The sequence below is a fragment of the Zosterops lateralis genome (genome assembly GCF_965231275.1).
Source record: "Zosterops lateralis genome assembly, chromosome: 24".
NCBI lineage: Eukaryota > Metazoa > Chordata > Aves > Passeriformes > Zosteropidae > Zosterops > Zosterops lateralis.
The window spans coordinates 5,031,987-5,048,389 of record NC_139784.1 but is presented as its reverse complement, the minus strand read 5'-3'; the positions used below and the strand labels follow the sequence as shown (position 1 = coordinate 5,048,389).

Genomic DNA, 16,403 nt, shown 5'->3' with positions numbered 1-16,403 from the left:
CAGCTGTGAAAACCAGATGGAGCAGTGTTCCTTATCTCTGTTCACTCCTCCACTACCCCCGTGGAAATATCTCCTGTTAATGGGCCATCAAGGCTCACCAGTGACATCACACATGACATCATCCCAGTGTTTGTTATCTCCTGGTAATGGGCCATTAAAGCTCACCAATGACATCTCACATTACATCATCCCACTGTGAGATGCTCCACCCAGGGAGGAGGAGCCAAACCGTTTCCACCCAGATCAAAAGGAGCCACAAGTGTCCCCAGACATCCAGTGTTCCCATGGGATTCCCAAAGGGACACTGACCCATCTCTGGACCCTTTTCTCCACAGGATCATCTCCACTTCCAACAGGACACCTCTGCCACTCCAGGAGGGTTTATTTTTGGACTGTTTCCAACACCCTGACCAGCAGGCTGTCAGGTTGTATTCTGACTCTGTCAGTGGTCTTTTGTATTATTGCATTTATTTTATTTTACTTCTTTTTTTTTTTTTTTTTTTTTTTTTTTTTTTCCTATTAAATTGTATTTCTGACTTGGAGTCTGTCACTGGTTTTGCTTTCAAAACCACTACAGGAGGGGACACAGGGACAGGGAATCAGAATGGGCATGACCCACGTGGGGATGTGTAGACTTTTCTGAGCCTGACAATTGCTGAGCTCTTCCCAAAGGAAACTTTTCAACAGTTTTTTCTTTTTCCCAAAACAACCTCGTGTGAGCAATTATTCCTTTCCCATGACAACAGGAGTTGTTTGCTGTTCCTGTTCCTCAGCCAATGGGAGAGGTGTCAGCCCTATGGAAAATAATGTGATTTTTTTAGCAGAGAATGTTATAAAAGGGCTGAATGAATTGTAAATAAACTTTCTGATTTCTCCTGCCTCTTGACTGGAGTCAAACATCTTTATTTCGTGTCCTATTGTGACAGGGATGGGGAGCTGGGATGTGTTCCCAGCACACAGCAGGGATAAACCCAGGATAAACCTGAGATAAATCTGGGATAAATCTGGGATAAACCTGGGATAAATATGGGATAAACCTGGGATAAATCCAGTGGGGCGATGCTGAGCATCTGGGAAGGTGCAGGGAATCCTGGGGGGTGCTGAGGGCACAGGGGCCGGGCTGAGCAGAGCCCGGGAATCACGAGAGACCCCGGCACAGCACGGGCAGCGTTCCTGGGAAACAATCCCAGCCCAGGAAACAATCCTGCTCCAGGGAAGGAACAATCCCACTCCAAGGGAAGGAATAATTGCTCCAGGGAAGGAACAATCCCTCCCAGGATGGAAAAATTCCACCCCAGGGAAGGAACAATCCTAATTCCAAGGAAAGGAACAATCTCAATTCCAGGGAAAGAACAATCCCACTCCAGAGAAAGGAACAATCCCACTCCAAGGGAAGGAACAATCCCTCCAGGGAAAAGAAACAATCCTGCTCCAGGGATGGAACAATCCCACCCCAGGGAAAGGAACAATCCCAATTCCAGAGAAGGAACAATCCCAACTCCAGGAAAGGAACAATCCTAATTCCAGGGAAAGAACAATCCCTCCAGGGAAGGAACAATCCCTGCAGGGAAAGGAACAGTCTCTTCAGGGAAGGAACAATTCCTCCAGGGATGGAACAATCCCACTCCAGAGAAGGAACAATCCCAGTTCCAGGGAAACAACAATCCCAATCCCAGGGCAAGGAACAAACCCTCCAGAGAAAGAACAATCCCAATTCCAGGAAAGGGACAATCTCACTCCAGAGAAAGAACAATCCCTCCAGAGATGAAACAATCCCAATTCCAGAGAAGGAACAATTCCAATTCCAGGAAAGGAACAATCCCAATTCCAGGGATAGAACAATCCCACTCCAGAGAAGGAACAATCCCACCCCAGGGAAAGGAACAATCTCCATTCCAGGAAAGGACCAATCCCCCCCAGAGCCGGGGGCCGGCAGGCCCGGCTGCACTGACCACTCCAGGCCAGGCAAACAAGGCCGGAGGAATCACTGACCCCTGGAAGGAGCAGCTCGGGGCGGGCGGGGTGAGGACTGAGGGATCGGGATGTGCTCCAGGGTGACACCCCCGGGCCGTGGGACGGGGCTCTGGGAGGGAGCAGCCACCCCTTGTTGTCACCCAGACAGGGACCCCAAGTGTCCCCCCTGAGCACTCCCAGACCCCCCGAGCCCCCTGTCCCAGGACCTGCCCAGGGCTCTGTGCTGTCCGGATGGACGGACAGACGGACGGACGGACAGCTGGGAGCCATCTCCTGTCAGGGGGGGCTGTTTCACACCCCGGCGGGGGGGCTGGGATGGGAAGAGTTTTAATTTTCCTCGGGAAAGCGCGGCCGGGGAGCTCAGAGCCAGCGCCGGGCACAGGGCCAGGCTCCGGCTTGTCCCTGTCTGCTCCGGCCCTGGGACCCTTCTCTGAGCCCCAGAACTCTTATCTGAGCACCCAGAACCCTTCCTGACCCCCCAGAACCCTCTCTGAGCCCCAGAACCCTCCCTGAGCCTCCCAGAACCCTCCTCTGACCCCCCCAGAACCTTTCCTGACCCCCCAGAACCCTCCTCTGGCCCCCAGAACCCTCCTCTGATCCCCCAGAACCCTCCCTGACCCCCCCAGAACTCTTATCTGATCCCCCAGAACCCTCCCTGACCCCCCCAGAACTCTTATCTGATCCCCCAGAACCCTCCCTGAGCCCCCAGAACCCTCCCTGAGCTCCCAGAACCCTCCCTGAGCCCCCAGAACCCTCCCTGACCCGCCCAGAACTCTTATCTGATCCCCCAGAACCCTCCCTGAGCCCCCAGAACCCTTCCTGAGCCCCAAACCCTCTCTGACCCCCAGAACCGTTATCTGACCCCCCAGAACCCTCCTCTGATCCCCAGAACCCTCCCTGACCCCCCCCTGAACCCTTATCTGACCCCTCAAAACCCCTCTTCTGACCCCTCAAATCTCTCTCTGACTCCTAGTGCTCCCTTTCTGACCCCCCAAAATCTCCTCTCTGACCCACCAAAATTTCTCTGACTCCCAGAACCCTCTCTGACCCCAAGAATCTTTATCTGATCCCCAGAACTCCCTCTGATCCCCCAAAGCCTCTCTCTGACCCCACAAAATTTCTCACTGACCCCCAGAACCCCCTCTCTGACCCCCCCAAAATTTCTCTCCCCAGAACCCTTATCTGACCACCAAAACTCCCTCTGATCCCCCAAAACTCCCTCTGATCCTCCAAAACCCCTCTCTCACCCCCAAAATTTCTCTCTGACCCCCTCAAAACCCCTCTCTGACCCCCAAAATCTCTCTCTCACCCCCAGAACACCCCCTCTGACCCCCCAAAAACCCCTCTCTGACCCCCCAAAATTTCTCTCTGACCACCCAAAACCCCCTCTTGGACCCCCAAAATTTCTCTCTGACCCCCAGAACACCCTCTGACCTCGCCAAACCCTCTTTGACTCCCAAAACCCCTATCTGACCCCCTAAATTTCTCTGTGACCCCCCAAATTTCTCTTTGACCTCCCCAAAATTTCTCTCTGACCGCCCAAAATTTCTCTCTGGCCCCCCCAAACCCCTCTCTGCCCCCGTGCCCCAGCCCCACTCCCTCCCAGCACACAAACTCCAGCGCCTGGAAAGGGCTGGAACAAAACTCTATCAGAAAAAAATTCCTGTGCCTTGAGGATTCCCCTGCTCCAGCAAAGCTCAGGGAGAGTCACCGCCCCTCCTCAGCCTCTCCCAGCTGGGATTCCCTGTGGGAATTCCCAAAAAAAGGCCCTTTTTTTGCTCTCAGGGGCTGATGCATCCCAAATCCCACCAGGATGGGGAAACTGAGGCACGGGGCAGGCCTGTGCACACAAAGGTGTCACACTGGGGTGACAAATGACAAAACCTCCCGCGTCCTCTGGTCCTCCAGGTGCTTTCCCAGATAATCCAGGGGGGGAAGGATCCCTGAGCCACACCCCAAATTTGGGGTATTTTTAAAGGAGAGAGGGGAAAAAACAAACAAACAAACAAACAAAAAACCAAAAAAAAAAAAAAAAAAAAAAAAAAAAAAAAAAAAAACCACCACAAACAAACAAAAACCTCCAGGCCCTGCACTGGCACCTGCCGAGGTGGGATGGGGTGAGATCCACCTGTGACCCCAAACAATTTGGGCAGATCCCAAAACCCCCCAGGAAATTGCTGGTTTTTTCCCTGCAGGGAACCACGAGCACCATCACAAAAAGAGTTTCACCCTCTGGGGTCAGAGCTGCCTCTCCATACCCCAAATTTGGGATATTCTGAGAGGAGAGAGGGAAAAAAAAAACCAAAAAAACCCTCCAGGCCCTGGGCTGGCACCTCCAAGGTGGGATGGGGTGAGATCCACCTGTGACCTTGTCCGTGACCCCAAACAATTTGGGCAGATCCCAAAACCCCCCAGGAAATTGCTGCTTTTTTCCCTGCAGGGAACCACAAGCACCATCACACCCTCCCTGCGGTTCCCCAAAGGGTCACACCAGTGGTTTTGGGGCTGGCTTTTGGGTTATTTTTAAACATTTCCACATTTTGGTTCGTGGCTCTTCTCCACCCCCGAAGGATGAGCTGGGAGCAGCCACTTTGTCCCCTTGGGGGCCACCAATAAAAACACCAGGGACAAGTCCCCAAAACCCAAAAAAAAACCCCACACTGAGAGCACAGGGAACTCCCCCGGCTGCCCAGGGGGCAGAGCTCGGGGAATAAACGGGGCAGAGCTCGGGGAAAGAGCAGAGTTTCACCTTTTGAGGTCGGAGCTGCTTCTTCACACCCCAAATTTGGGATATTTTGAGAGGAGAGAGGAAAAAAAAAAACCCCAAAAAAAACCCTCCAGGCCCAGCACTGGCACCCCCAAGGTGGGATGGGGTGAGATGCACCTGTGACCCCAAACAATTTGGGCAGATCCCAAAACTCCCAGGAAATTGCTGCTTTTTTCCCTGCAGGGAACCACGAGCACCATCACACCCTCCCTGTGGTTCCCCAAACAGCCACACCGACAGTTTTGGGGTTGGCTTTTGGGTTATTTTTAAACATTTCCACATTTTGGTTCGTGGCTCTTCTCCACCCCCGAAGGATGAGCTGGGAGCAGCCACTTTGTCCCCTTGGGGGCCACCAATAAAAACACCAGGGACAAGTCCCCAAAATCCAAAAAAAACCCACACTGAGAGCACAGGGAACTCCCCCGGCTGCCCAGGGGGCAGAGCTCGGGGAATAAACGGGGCAGAGCCCGGAAAGGAGCAGAGTTTCACCTTTGGGGTCGGAGCTGCCTCTTTGCAACCCAAATTTGGGATATTTTTAAAGGAGAGAGGGATAAACAACCAAAAAACCCTCCAGGCCCAGCACTAGTACCCGCCGAGGTGGGATGGGGTGAGATCCACCTGTGACCCCAAACAATTTGGGCAGATCCCAAAACCCCCCAGGAAATCGCTGTTTTATCCCTGCAGAGAACCACAAGCACCATCACACCCTCCCTGCGGTTCCCCAAAGGGTCACACCAGTGGTTTTGGGGCTGGTTTTGGGGTTATTTTTAAACATTTCCACATTTTGGTTCGTGGCTCTTCTCCACCCCCGAAGGATGAGTTGGGAGCAGCCACTTTGTCCCCTTGGGTGCCACCAATAAAAACACCAGGGACAAGTCCCCAAAACCCAAAAAAACCAGGGAACTCCCCTGGCCGCCCAGGGACCCGCCACAAATAACCACCAGCTAATTGAGGGCGGTTAATTAGGGCCAGGCAGGGCTGGGACAGCCAAGGGAGGTGTCTGTCCCCAAGAGGTGACAGCGCGGCCCGTGGCGGTGACACGTGAAGGGGAGGACACCCCCCATTGCCACAGGACACCGGGGGACAGCAGAGTCACCCCAGAGAGGAAAACACCCTGAATTTGGGATTTGGGATGGAGCTTTTGGGACGGTCCAGGAGCAATGCCAGGGCTGTGATTGTGGGATGTGGGATCCCAGCAGCAGAGTCACCCAGAGAGCAAAACACCCCAAATTTGGGATTTGGGGTGGAGCTTTTGGGACGGTCCAGGAGCAATGCCAGGGCTGTGATTGTGGGATGTGGGATCCCAGCAGTAGAGTCACCCAGAGAGCAAAACACCCCGAATTTGGGATTTGGGGTGGAGCTTTTGGGACGGTCCAGGAGCAATCCCAAGGCTGTCACTATGGGATCCCAGCAGTAGAGTCACCCCAGAGAGCAAAACATCCCAAATTTGAGGTTTGGGATTGGGATGGAGGTTTTGGGATGGTCCAGGAGCGATCCCAGGGCTGTGATTGTGGTGATTTTATGGGATGTGGGATCCAGCCCCACACAGGGAACCAGGCTGGGAATAGCTCAGGGGACACAGAGGGGACACCGAGGGGACACAAAGGGGACACGGAGGGGACACAGAAGGGACACGGAGGGGACACGGAGGGGACACCGAGGGGACACAGACGGGACACAGACGGGACACGGAGCGGACACGGAGGGGACACGGAGGGGACGCGGAGAGGACACGGAGGGGACACAGAAGGGACATGGAGGGGACGCGGAGGGGACACGGAGCAGACACGGAGGGGACACGGAGGGGACACAGAAGGGACATGGAGGGGACACAGAGGGGACACAGAGGGGACACCGAGGGGACACGGAGAGGACACGGAGGGGACACAGAAGGGACACAGAGGGGACACAGAGGGGACACAGAGGGGACACCGAGGGGACACAGAGGGGACACCGAGGGGACACGGAGAGGACACGGAGGGGACACAGAAGGGACACGGAGCAGACACAGACGGGACACAGACGAGACACAGACGGGACACAGAGGGGACACAGAGGGGACACCGAGGGGACACAGAGGGGACACCGAGGGGACACGGAGGGGACACAGACGGGACACAGAGAGGTCCCAGCTCACCACAATACGGGTCCCGTTGGCCGGCAGGGTGTCGATGGCCAGGCTGCCGCCCACCAGGTCCTGGCTGATCCGGGTCCCCTCGGACGTGTCACTCCCGGGGGGGCGTCCTGGGACAGGGGGGACACACAGGGAGGGGTCAGTGGCGTGGGGCACCCCTGGGGTCACTCCTGTCCCCCCCAGGGCTCTGTGACAGGAGTTTGGGGGGGCTCAGCCTCATCACCGCGGGGATGGAGAGGTGGGGGGGCTGCAGGTGCAGGGACAGGTGACGGGACAGTGGGGACAGTGGGGACAGTGGGGACAGTGGTCCCGGCTAAGGGGGGGACAGTTGGGAACAATAGGGACAGGTGACAGTGGTGACAGTGGCGACACTGGTGACACTGGTGACACTGGTGACAGTGGCCCCGGCCAGGGAGGGGACAGCTGGGAACAACCCCCCCAAATCCAGCCCCCCCCACATCCAGCCCCCGCCCCCCCAGCGCCCCCCCAGCCGGGGGAAGCCACCCCGGTGTCCTCCATGTCCCCAAGCAGGTCCCCCACCAGGCTGGGATGGGTCCGGGTGTCGGGGCCGGTCCCAATGACCCCAAACCCCCCCATCCCTCCCCCCCAGCCCCGAGGAGGCGGCGGAAACGCGGCTGGGGAGGATAAAAACCCATTTGGGAGCGACTGGCGGAGAGTCGGGCGGGGGCGGTGGGGACAAGACGCGCTCGCCCACGGGCGGCGACACAGGCGGGACGTGTGTCCCCAAACGGGGACACCGCGCTGCTCCCCCGCCCCGGGGACTGGGGGGCCGCCGGGGATTAATTGCAGTTAATTGCTAATTGGTGCCTAATGAGCTGCCGGGTTATCCCGGGCTATCTCCGCCAGGGGAAACTGAGGCAGGGGGAGCTCAGAGAGGGGCTCAGGGCTGGGGGGCTCAGCCCTCCTCCCTGCGGGCAGGGCTGGGGTGGCCTGGAGAGTAAAGACCCCCCAAAAAACGCTCCCCAAAATCTCCCGGTGTGGCTGCAGCCCCGGCCAGGACAGCGCCATGGGGGTGCTGGGGGTGGGGGAATCCTGGGGGGGGGGGACACACGGGGGGTCCCAGCGCTGCCCAGAACATTGGGGGGGGTCCTGGAACCCCTGGGACAGGGCGGGGATGGGGAGCAGAGGGACACGCACCTGCGGGCACCGAGACACCCCCAAATCACAGCAAAGAGGAGACACACAGACCCCCCAAACACCCCCGGACAGACCCCCAGGGCAGGGCCAGGCAGGGCAGGGACCCCCCGCACCCCAAATCTCTCCATCCCCCCCGGATCTCCCCCCACAGAGCCCCCCCTACCTGCGGCCAGCGCCCCTCGGAGCAGGCAGAGCAGGAGGAGACCCCCCCGGAGCATGGTGGGGGTCGGGGGGCTCAGCGCCCCGCCATGGGCCGGGACCCCCGGGAGCCGCGCACCGAGCGGAGCCCGAGCCCGAACCGAAGCCGGGGCTGGAGCCGGGCGGGGCCGGGGGCGGGGACGGGGGTGGGGATGGATTTGGGAAGGGCTGGGATGGGATGGGATGGGATGGGATGGGATGGGATGGGATGGGATGGGATGGGGATGGGGATGGGGATGGGATGGGATGGGATGGGATGGGGATGGGGATGGGGAAGGGATGGGATGGAGCCGGAGTCGGAGCCGGCAGCAGGACCCCCGTGCGCTCAGGGGGGCTCGGGAATGTCCCCCCATCCCCACCCCGGAGCGACATCTCCGGCTGTTCACTCCTCTCCAGGGTTTTTGGGGGTCGGTTTGAGAAAGCAGCAAGATTTGGGGTCTCCCGGGGTGTCCCCACTCTGGGCTCCAGGGGGGTCTGGGCTGAGCTCACCGCCCCCAAACCACAGGACCACCGCAGCCCCCTTATTTTGGGGGGGTCGGCCCCCCTTCACCCCCACCCACAGACCCGCAGGGGACGCGTCTCTGCAGGCGGAGGGTTCGTGCCCTTCCCAGCACCCCTGGTTTTCCCTCTGGGGAGGCGGATATTGGGGTCTGGGGGGGCTCAGGATGGGGGGTACAGGGTGGGGGGCACAGAGTGGGGGGCACAGAATGGGTAGCACAGGGTGGGGACACAGAGTGGGGGACACAGAGTGGGGACACAGGATGGGGGGCACAGCACAGGGTGGGGGGCACAGGGTGGGGGGCACAGGGTGGGGGACACAGAGTGGGGGTCCCACAGGCACTGCAGAGCCCGACCCTCCAGCTCAGCCAAACAGATTTCTGGCCACCCCAGAATTTGGGCAGAGTTTTGGGGGGGCTCCGGCAGACCCCCCCCCCTCCCAATCCCTGCCCCTCACCCCACGGGCAGAGCCGGGGGGCTCGGGGACAATGTGGGGGTGCTGCGGCCCCGAGGCTGCTCCGAGATAAGGAAGGGAAAAGGGGAAAGAGACGTTTTTGGAGATCCCCGAGAGTATTTTTGGGTCCATCCTAATCTAAAACAAAGCGGCGGCCCCAGCGCCCGCACCCGAGGGTGGGGGGGGCGTGGGGGGCGTGGTGTGGCCTCCCCTCGCTGCCGGGGAGGTCGAGGGAAGGATGGAAAGGGTGAGAAAAACAGAATGGGGACACTCCAAAAAAAGGTGAGGGAGAAAAAGAAAACAAGGGGGCACCCGGATTTGAACCGGGGACCTCTTGATCTGCAGTCAAATGCTCTACCACTGAGCTATACCCCCGCTGCGGAACCAGCCCTGCCGAGGCTAATAGCACTGTCACTGCGGGGACACCTGGGGACGGGGACACCTCCTGTCCCCTGACACCCCACACGGACACACAAACACACCCACGGACACCCCCGAGCCACGGGCACCCCACACCCAGGGACACCCCACTAAAAAGCGGCACCCCTCGGTCACTGACACCCCCAAACACGGACACCCTCAATCCAAGTGACCCTCAACCATGGACACCCCACACCCACAGACACCCCCCAAACACGGACACCCCCACCTATGGACACCCCCAAACACGGACACCCCCACCTATGGACACCCCCAAACACGGACAGCCCCAGCTAGGGACACCCCCAAACACGGACACCCTACAAACACGGACAACCCCAATCCCAAACACCCCACAAACACTGACAAGCCCAATCATAAACACGGACACCTCACAAGCACTGGCATCCCACAAACACGGACACCCCAAAATCACAGACATGGACACCCCACAAACACTGACAACCCCAATCACAGACACCCCTAACACACACGGACACCTCACATTAGCATCCCACAAATACTGACAACCCCAATCACACACACAAACACCCCACAAACATTGGCATCCCACAAACACAGACACCCCACAAACACTGACAACCCCTCTCCCATCCCAGACACCCCACAAACACTGGCACCCCACAAATACTGGCACCCCAAAATCACAGACACCCCAAAAATCACAGACACGAACACCCCACAAACACTGACAACTCCCCTCCTTCCCCCCCGGCCACCCCACAAACACTGAAAACCCCAATCACACACACAAACACCCCACAAACACGGACACCCCAAAATCACAGACACGGACACCCCACAAACACTGAAAACCCCAATCGCACACACAAACACCCCACAAACACTGAAAACCCCAAAATCACAGACACGGACACCCCACAAACACGGACACCCCACAAACATGGACACCCCCATTCACAGACACCCCATACACACAAAAGGACACCCCATAAACACAGACACCCCCCACCCAGGGCCACCCCCAAACTCACACCCCCAATGTCCCCACTCTCCCCAGGGGAGGGCAGAGCCCCCCCTCACCCTCCAACCCTGGGGGGACACAGCCCCCCAAACCCCTGAGATGGACCTGGGGCAGCCCCCCAATGTCCACCCGGGCTGTGCCTCCCCCTGCCCCTCTTTGGGGGTCCCTGAGCCCCCCCCAAACTGCCAGACCGGGTGTTTGGGGGGGCAGAGCCGCCGTCCGGGACCCCCGTGGGGCTGTGGGGGGGGATTACCCGGAGGTGCCCAGCGGGGGGCGGATGGGGACAGTGGCCGTGCCGGTGTCCCCGAGCGGGGTCAATATTTGCTCCCAAAGCCGGCGGGTAAACACGAGAGGAGGGGCGGGGAGGGATCCTGGCGGCGAGTCCAGGGCGCTGACCAGTCCTGGAACAGCCAGAGAAAAGTTTGGGGTCACCCCAGTGTCCCTGTGCCACCCCAGTGTCCCTGTGTCACCCCGGAGTAACCCTGTGTCACCCCAGTGTCACCCCAGTGTCCCTGTGTCACCCCAGTGTCACCCCAGTGTCCCTGTGTGTCACCCCAGTGTCCCTGTGTGTGTCACCCCAATGTCCCTGTGTCACCCCTGTGTCACCCCTGTGTCACCCCAGTGTCCCTGTGTGTGTCACCCCAGTGTTCCTGTGTCACCCCTGTGTCACCCCAGTGTCACCCCAGTGTCCCTGTGACACTCCAGTGTCCCTGTGTCACCCCAGTGTCACCCCAGTGTCCCTGTGTCACCCCTGTGTCTCTGTGCCACTCCCGTGTCACCGCAGTGTCCTTATGTGTGTCACCCCAGTGTCACCCCAGTGTCCCTGTGTGTGCCACCCCAGTGTCTCTGTGTCACCCCTGTGTCACCCCAGAGTCCCTGTGTCACCCCAGTGTCACCCCAGTGTCCCTGTGTGTGCCACCCCAGTGTCTCTGTGTCACCCCTGTGTCACCCCAGAGTCCCTGTGTCACCCCAGTGTCACCCCAGTGTCCCTGTGTGTGTCACCCCAGTGTCACCCCAGTGTCACCCCCGGCGTTTCACAGCTGGGGAAACTGAGGCACGGAGGCAGCGGGGATGGGGGGAATCCTTTCCAGGGGTGAAGATTTAGGGGAGGGGGATCCCCCCATTCCTGTCCCCTCCTCGCTGCCCTTGGGGACAGAACCCCCGGAGTGACCCCACAGCCCCCCAGTCCCCCCAATCCCCCCAGTTCCCGAGAACCGGGCACGACCCCGGCCTGGAGGGACCCGAAGTGTATTGGAGAGGTCTGGGGGGGCTCGGGGACACCCCCCGCGTGTTTGGGGACATGGAGGTGACACCGCCTGGGGGATCCTCTCCGGGGGTGGCCCCGGCCGCGATAAGGGCCGGGCGATAAGGGCGGGCCGGGCTGACACCCCATTAGCGGGGACATTAGGGGAGGTGACAATCCCGTCACCCCGGCCCGGGGAGGGGACACAGGGGACACACAGACACGGGCCAGGTGCCAGCCCTGTGCCACCGCTGCCGGTCCTGGGGGGCTCAGCCTCTGCCCCCCGCTTTTCCCTCTCCCTGCTCCGGGAAAAGGGGAGGAAATCAGGGAATAGTGGGGTTGGGGGGCACAGGGTGCCCGAAAGTGCACCAGTGGGGGGACCTGGGGGGTCCCAAGGGATGCGGTGGGTGACCTGAGGGGCTGGAGGGGACACGGGCACCCCAAACTGCACCCACCTCCCACCGGAGCTGTGGGGTGATGTGGGGAACCCCAAACTGCACCCACCGCCCCCCGGAGCTGTGGGGTGATGTGGGGAACCCCAAACTGCACCCAAAATCACTCCGAGCTGTGGAGGGACATGGGGCACCCCAAACTGCATCCATTGGCCTGCCTGAACTGTGGGGGGACACTGGGAACCCCAAAACATACCCCAAATCACCACTCTGAGCTATGGGGGGATACAGGGAACCCCAAACCGCACTCAAAACTGCATCCATGACCACCCTGAGCTATGAGGGGACACAGGACACCCCAAACTACACTCACTGCCCCCCTGAGCTATGGGGGCACACAGGACACCCCAAATCACACCCAGAACTGCATCCATCACCACCTTGAGCTATGGGGGGACACAGGACACCCCAAACCGCACCCCAAATCACCACTTGGAGTTCTGGGGGCACACAGGACACCCCAAACTGCACTCAGCACCCCCTGAGGTCTGGGGGGACACCCCAAACTGCACCCCGAATCACCATTCCGAGTTATGGGGGCACACAGGACACCCCAAACTGCACCCACCACCCCCTGAGCTCTGGGGGGACACAGGACACCCCAAACCTCATCCAGAACTGCATCCATCACCACCTTGAGCTATGGGGGCACACAGGACACCCCAAACCGCACCCCAAATCACCACTTGGAGTTCTGGGAGCACACAGGACACCCCAAATCAGCACTCCGAGCTCCGGGGGGACACCCCGGGCTGTCCCAGGGCTGGCGCCGGAGCCAGACCGCCCCGGGGGGGGCTGTTTGCAGTGGGGCGCTGCCCCCCCGCCAGGGGAAGGCTGGCAATTATGGAAATCCCTTAACCCCTGATTGCCTCCTCCCACCCCATTAGGTGGGCAAACAGTTTTAGCGGCGGGGGGCCGAGATTGCCCCGGGGGCTACATAAACCCCGCGGGCCCAGCGAGCAGCCAGCACCGCCAGCACCATGGTGACATCCCCGGCTGTCCTGTGCCTTGTCGCCTGGCTCCTGCCGCCCGCCGCCGGCCACCTCTGGGCCTGGATGTTCTCCATGCCACAGCACTCGCCCGACGCCGCCGCGCTGGGCAGGAGACCCGGGGCCGACCTGGAGGAGGTGAGGAGGGAGGGGGGGGCCTGGGGGACAGAGGGGTGGGAGGTGGAGAGGGGGGGAGATGGGCAGGGTGGGCTCAGGGTGGGCACAGAGCAGGGTTTGCAGCCAGGGTGGGCTCAGGGGTGGGCACAGGGTGGGTACAGAGCGGGGTCTGCAGTTTGAGTGGGCTCAGGGTAGGCACAGGGGTGCATGGGCCAGGATTTTCAGCCAGGGTGGGCTCAGGGTGGGCACAGAGCTGGGTTTGCAGCCTGGGTGGGAGCAGGATGGGCACAGGGGTGAGTGGGTCAGGATTTCCAGCTGGGGTGGGCTCAGGGTGGGCACAGAGCAGGGTTTGCAGCCAGGGTGGGCTCAGAGTGGGCACAGGGTGGGTACAGAGTGGAGTTTGTGGCTTGGGTGAGAGCAGGGTGGGAACAGGGGTGTGTGGGCCAGGATTTTCAGCCAGGGTGGGCTCAGGGTGGGCACAGAGCGGGGTTTGCAGTTTCAGTAGGAGCAGGATGGGCACAGGGGTGTGTGGGGGCAGAATTTCCAGCCAGGGTGGGCACAGAGCTGGGTTTGCAGCCTGGGTGGGAGCAGGATGGGCAGAGGGGTGAGTGGGTCAGGATTTCCAGCTGGGGTGGGCTCAGGGGTGGGCACAGGGTGGGTACAGAGCGGGGTCTGCAGTTTGAGTGGGCTCAGGGTAGGCACAGGGGTGCATGGGCCAGGATTTCCAGCCTGGGTGGGCCCAGGGTGGGCACAGAGCAGAGTTTGTGGCTTGGGTGGGAGTAGGGTGGGCACAGGGGCGGGTGGGGGCAAGATTTCCAGTCGGGGTGAGCTCAGGGTGGGCACAGAGCGCGGTTTGCAGTTTGAGTGAGAGCAGAGTAGGCACAGGGGTGGGTGGACCAGGATTTCAGCCAGGGTGGGCTCAGGATGGGCTCAGGGTGGGCACAGAGCTGGGTTTGCAGCTCGGGTGGGAGCAGGGTGGGCACAGGGGTGGGAGAAGGATGGTTTAGAGCCAGGACGGGCTCAGAATTTGCAGCAGGAATTTGGGCACAGAGGGGGCGCGGGGACAGGAGTTGCAGCCGGGGATGGGCACAGGGATGGAAGGGGAGCTTAGACCCGACATTCTCAGCTGGGGCGATGTCACCCGCGGTGACTCTACAGTGTCCTGCCGGGGAGGGGGACACGGGGGGCCGTGTGCAACCAGGGGGGGTCACAGGAGTGTCCATCACCAGCCGGGGGTGGACATGGGATGTCCCTTTGCGGCCAGGGGTGGACACGGGGTGTCGGGCCGGGGGTGGACACAGCGTGTCCTTTTGTAACCGGAGGTGAAGATAGGGGTGTCCATCTCAGCCAGGAGTGGACACGGGGGTCCCTTTGCATCCAGGAGTGGACATAGGGGTGTCCATCTCCATCCAGGAGTGGACATAGGGGTTTCCATCTCCATCCAGGAGTGGACATAGGGGTGTCCATCTCCATTCAGGAGTGGACATAGGAGTGTCCATCTCCAGCCGGGGGTAGTCTCAGGGTCCCGGGCCGGGTCTGGGGGTGGTCTCGGGGTCCCGGGCCGGGTCTGGGGCTGCACACGGGGTGTCCATCTCCATCCCGGGGTGGTCTCGGGGTCCCGGGCCGGGTCTGGGGGTGCACACGGGATATCCATCTCCATCCCGGGGTGGTCTCGGGGTCCCGGGCCGGGTCTGGGGGTGCACACGGGGTGTCCATCTCCATCCCGGGGTGGTCTCAGGGTCCCGGGCCGGGGCCGGTGCGGCGGCGGCGGGGCCGCCAGGGGGCGCGGTGGCTGCGGGCGGCGCCGGGCGCTCCAGTGGCGCAATCGGTCAGCGCGCGGTACTTATAGGGCGGTACACGAGCGATGCCGAGGTTGTGAGTTCGAGCCTCACCTGGAGCAGGACTTTTGTAGGGGTTCGCGGTGCCCTCCCTGTATTGCTCCCCCACCCGCCCCTAATCCCGCTGCCCGGTTTTCTTTTCCCGAGGAAAAAAAAAAAATCCTGAAACCACTGCGGGCTGCGGATGGAGCTCCCCACCCTGGCCAAAATCTCCCCAACACTCCCACATCCAACCTCGATGGGGGTTTTGCGCCTGTCTGGGGGCCAGGGATGGGATGGGGGATGATGAGGTGTGTCCCCCCCTAACAATGTCCCCTCCTGCACAGGTGACCCCCTGCAGCCCGGCCACCCCCTGCGCCCCCGGGCACTTCTGTGACGAGCACTTCGGGCTGTGCCTGCCCGTGCGGCCCGAGGGGCAGTACTGCCGCCACGACCCCCACTGCGCCCACGGCCTCGTCTGCATCTTCGGCAAGTGCCAGCAGCCCGTGCCCCCCGGGCAGGAAGGTGAGTGGGGGGCTGGGGTCGGGGGGACAAGTTCTGTGAGCGGGGGGAACACAGGGGGGTGTCAGGGTCTGCAAACATCTGCGGGGAACCTGATGGTTCGTTTTGGAGATCTCAAAGCGCAAAAGACACAACTCAGTTTGCTTAAACAAAAAAATGCACTTTTATTTAGTGCCCACAATGTGATAGTAGGGAAAGAAAATAGAGAATAGTGAGAAAGAGAAAGAGGGGAAGGGGGTTATAGCTACCAACGTGGAGAGTCAGAGTCCTCAAGGCGTAGAGATGCCCATGGATGGGATCTTCTCCAGTGGGGTGATCACAAAGGGTGTGTGGGATCTACAGGGTCTTTATAGGTTGGTTGGGAAGACCAAGGCGAGTGGCACCAAAGAGGGCACAGGGCCAAGGCAGGCACCTGTGTCAAAGTTGGGTGCTCAGGAACAAGCTCAAGCCGTACCTCACTCCTGGAATGGTCACTATAGTCAGCTCAGTCCACTGTAACGAGCTCTGTTGTTCTCAGTCTTCCCAAGACTCGACAAACGTTCCACCTCAGCCAGGCCAGGGGCTCCCTTCGGGGTCCCGGTTCCCGACCATCAGAGACAGTTGTGGGGCATAACACATCCGCAGACAGGCTCTGACAGCGGGTCCCCGTCCCTA

The 16,403-nt window shown here is 60.4% G+C and overlaps 1 protein-coding gene across 1 annotated transcript in view; it reads right to left on the bottom strand.

The window, feature by feature from the left end:
* Positions 1-8,251, bottom strand: part of PLXDC1 (plexin domain containing 1) — a gene marked incomplete at its 5' end in the record, with an annotated part of 35,535 nt that extends 27,284 nt beyond the window's left edge. Inside the window, 2 exons of the mRNA XM_083877819.1 lie at positions 6,879-6,985; positions 8,197-8,251. Of these exons, the coding sequence (XP_083733945.1) occupies positions 6,879-6,985; positions 8,197-8,251 (162 nt within the window). The remainder of the gene's footprint in view (positions 1-6,878; positions 6,986-8,196) is intronic.
* Positions 8,252-16,403: the final 8,152 nt, after the last annotated feature.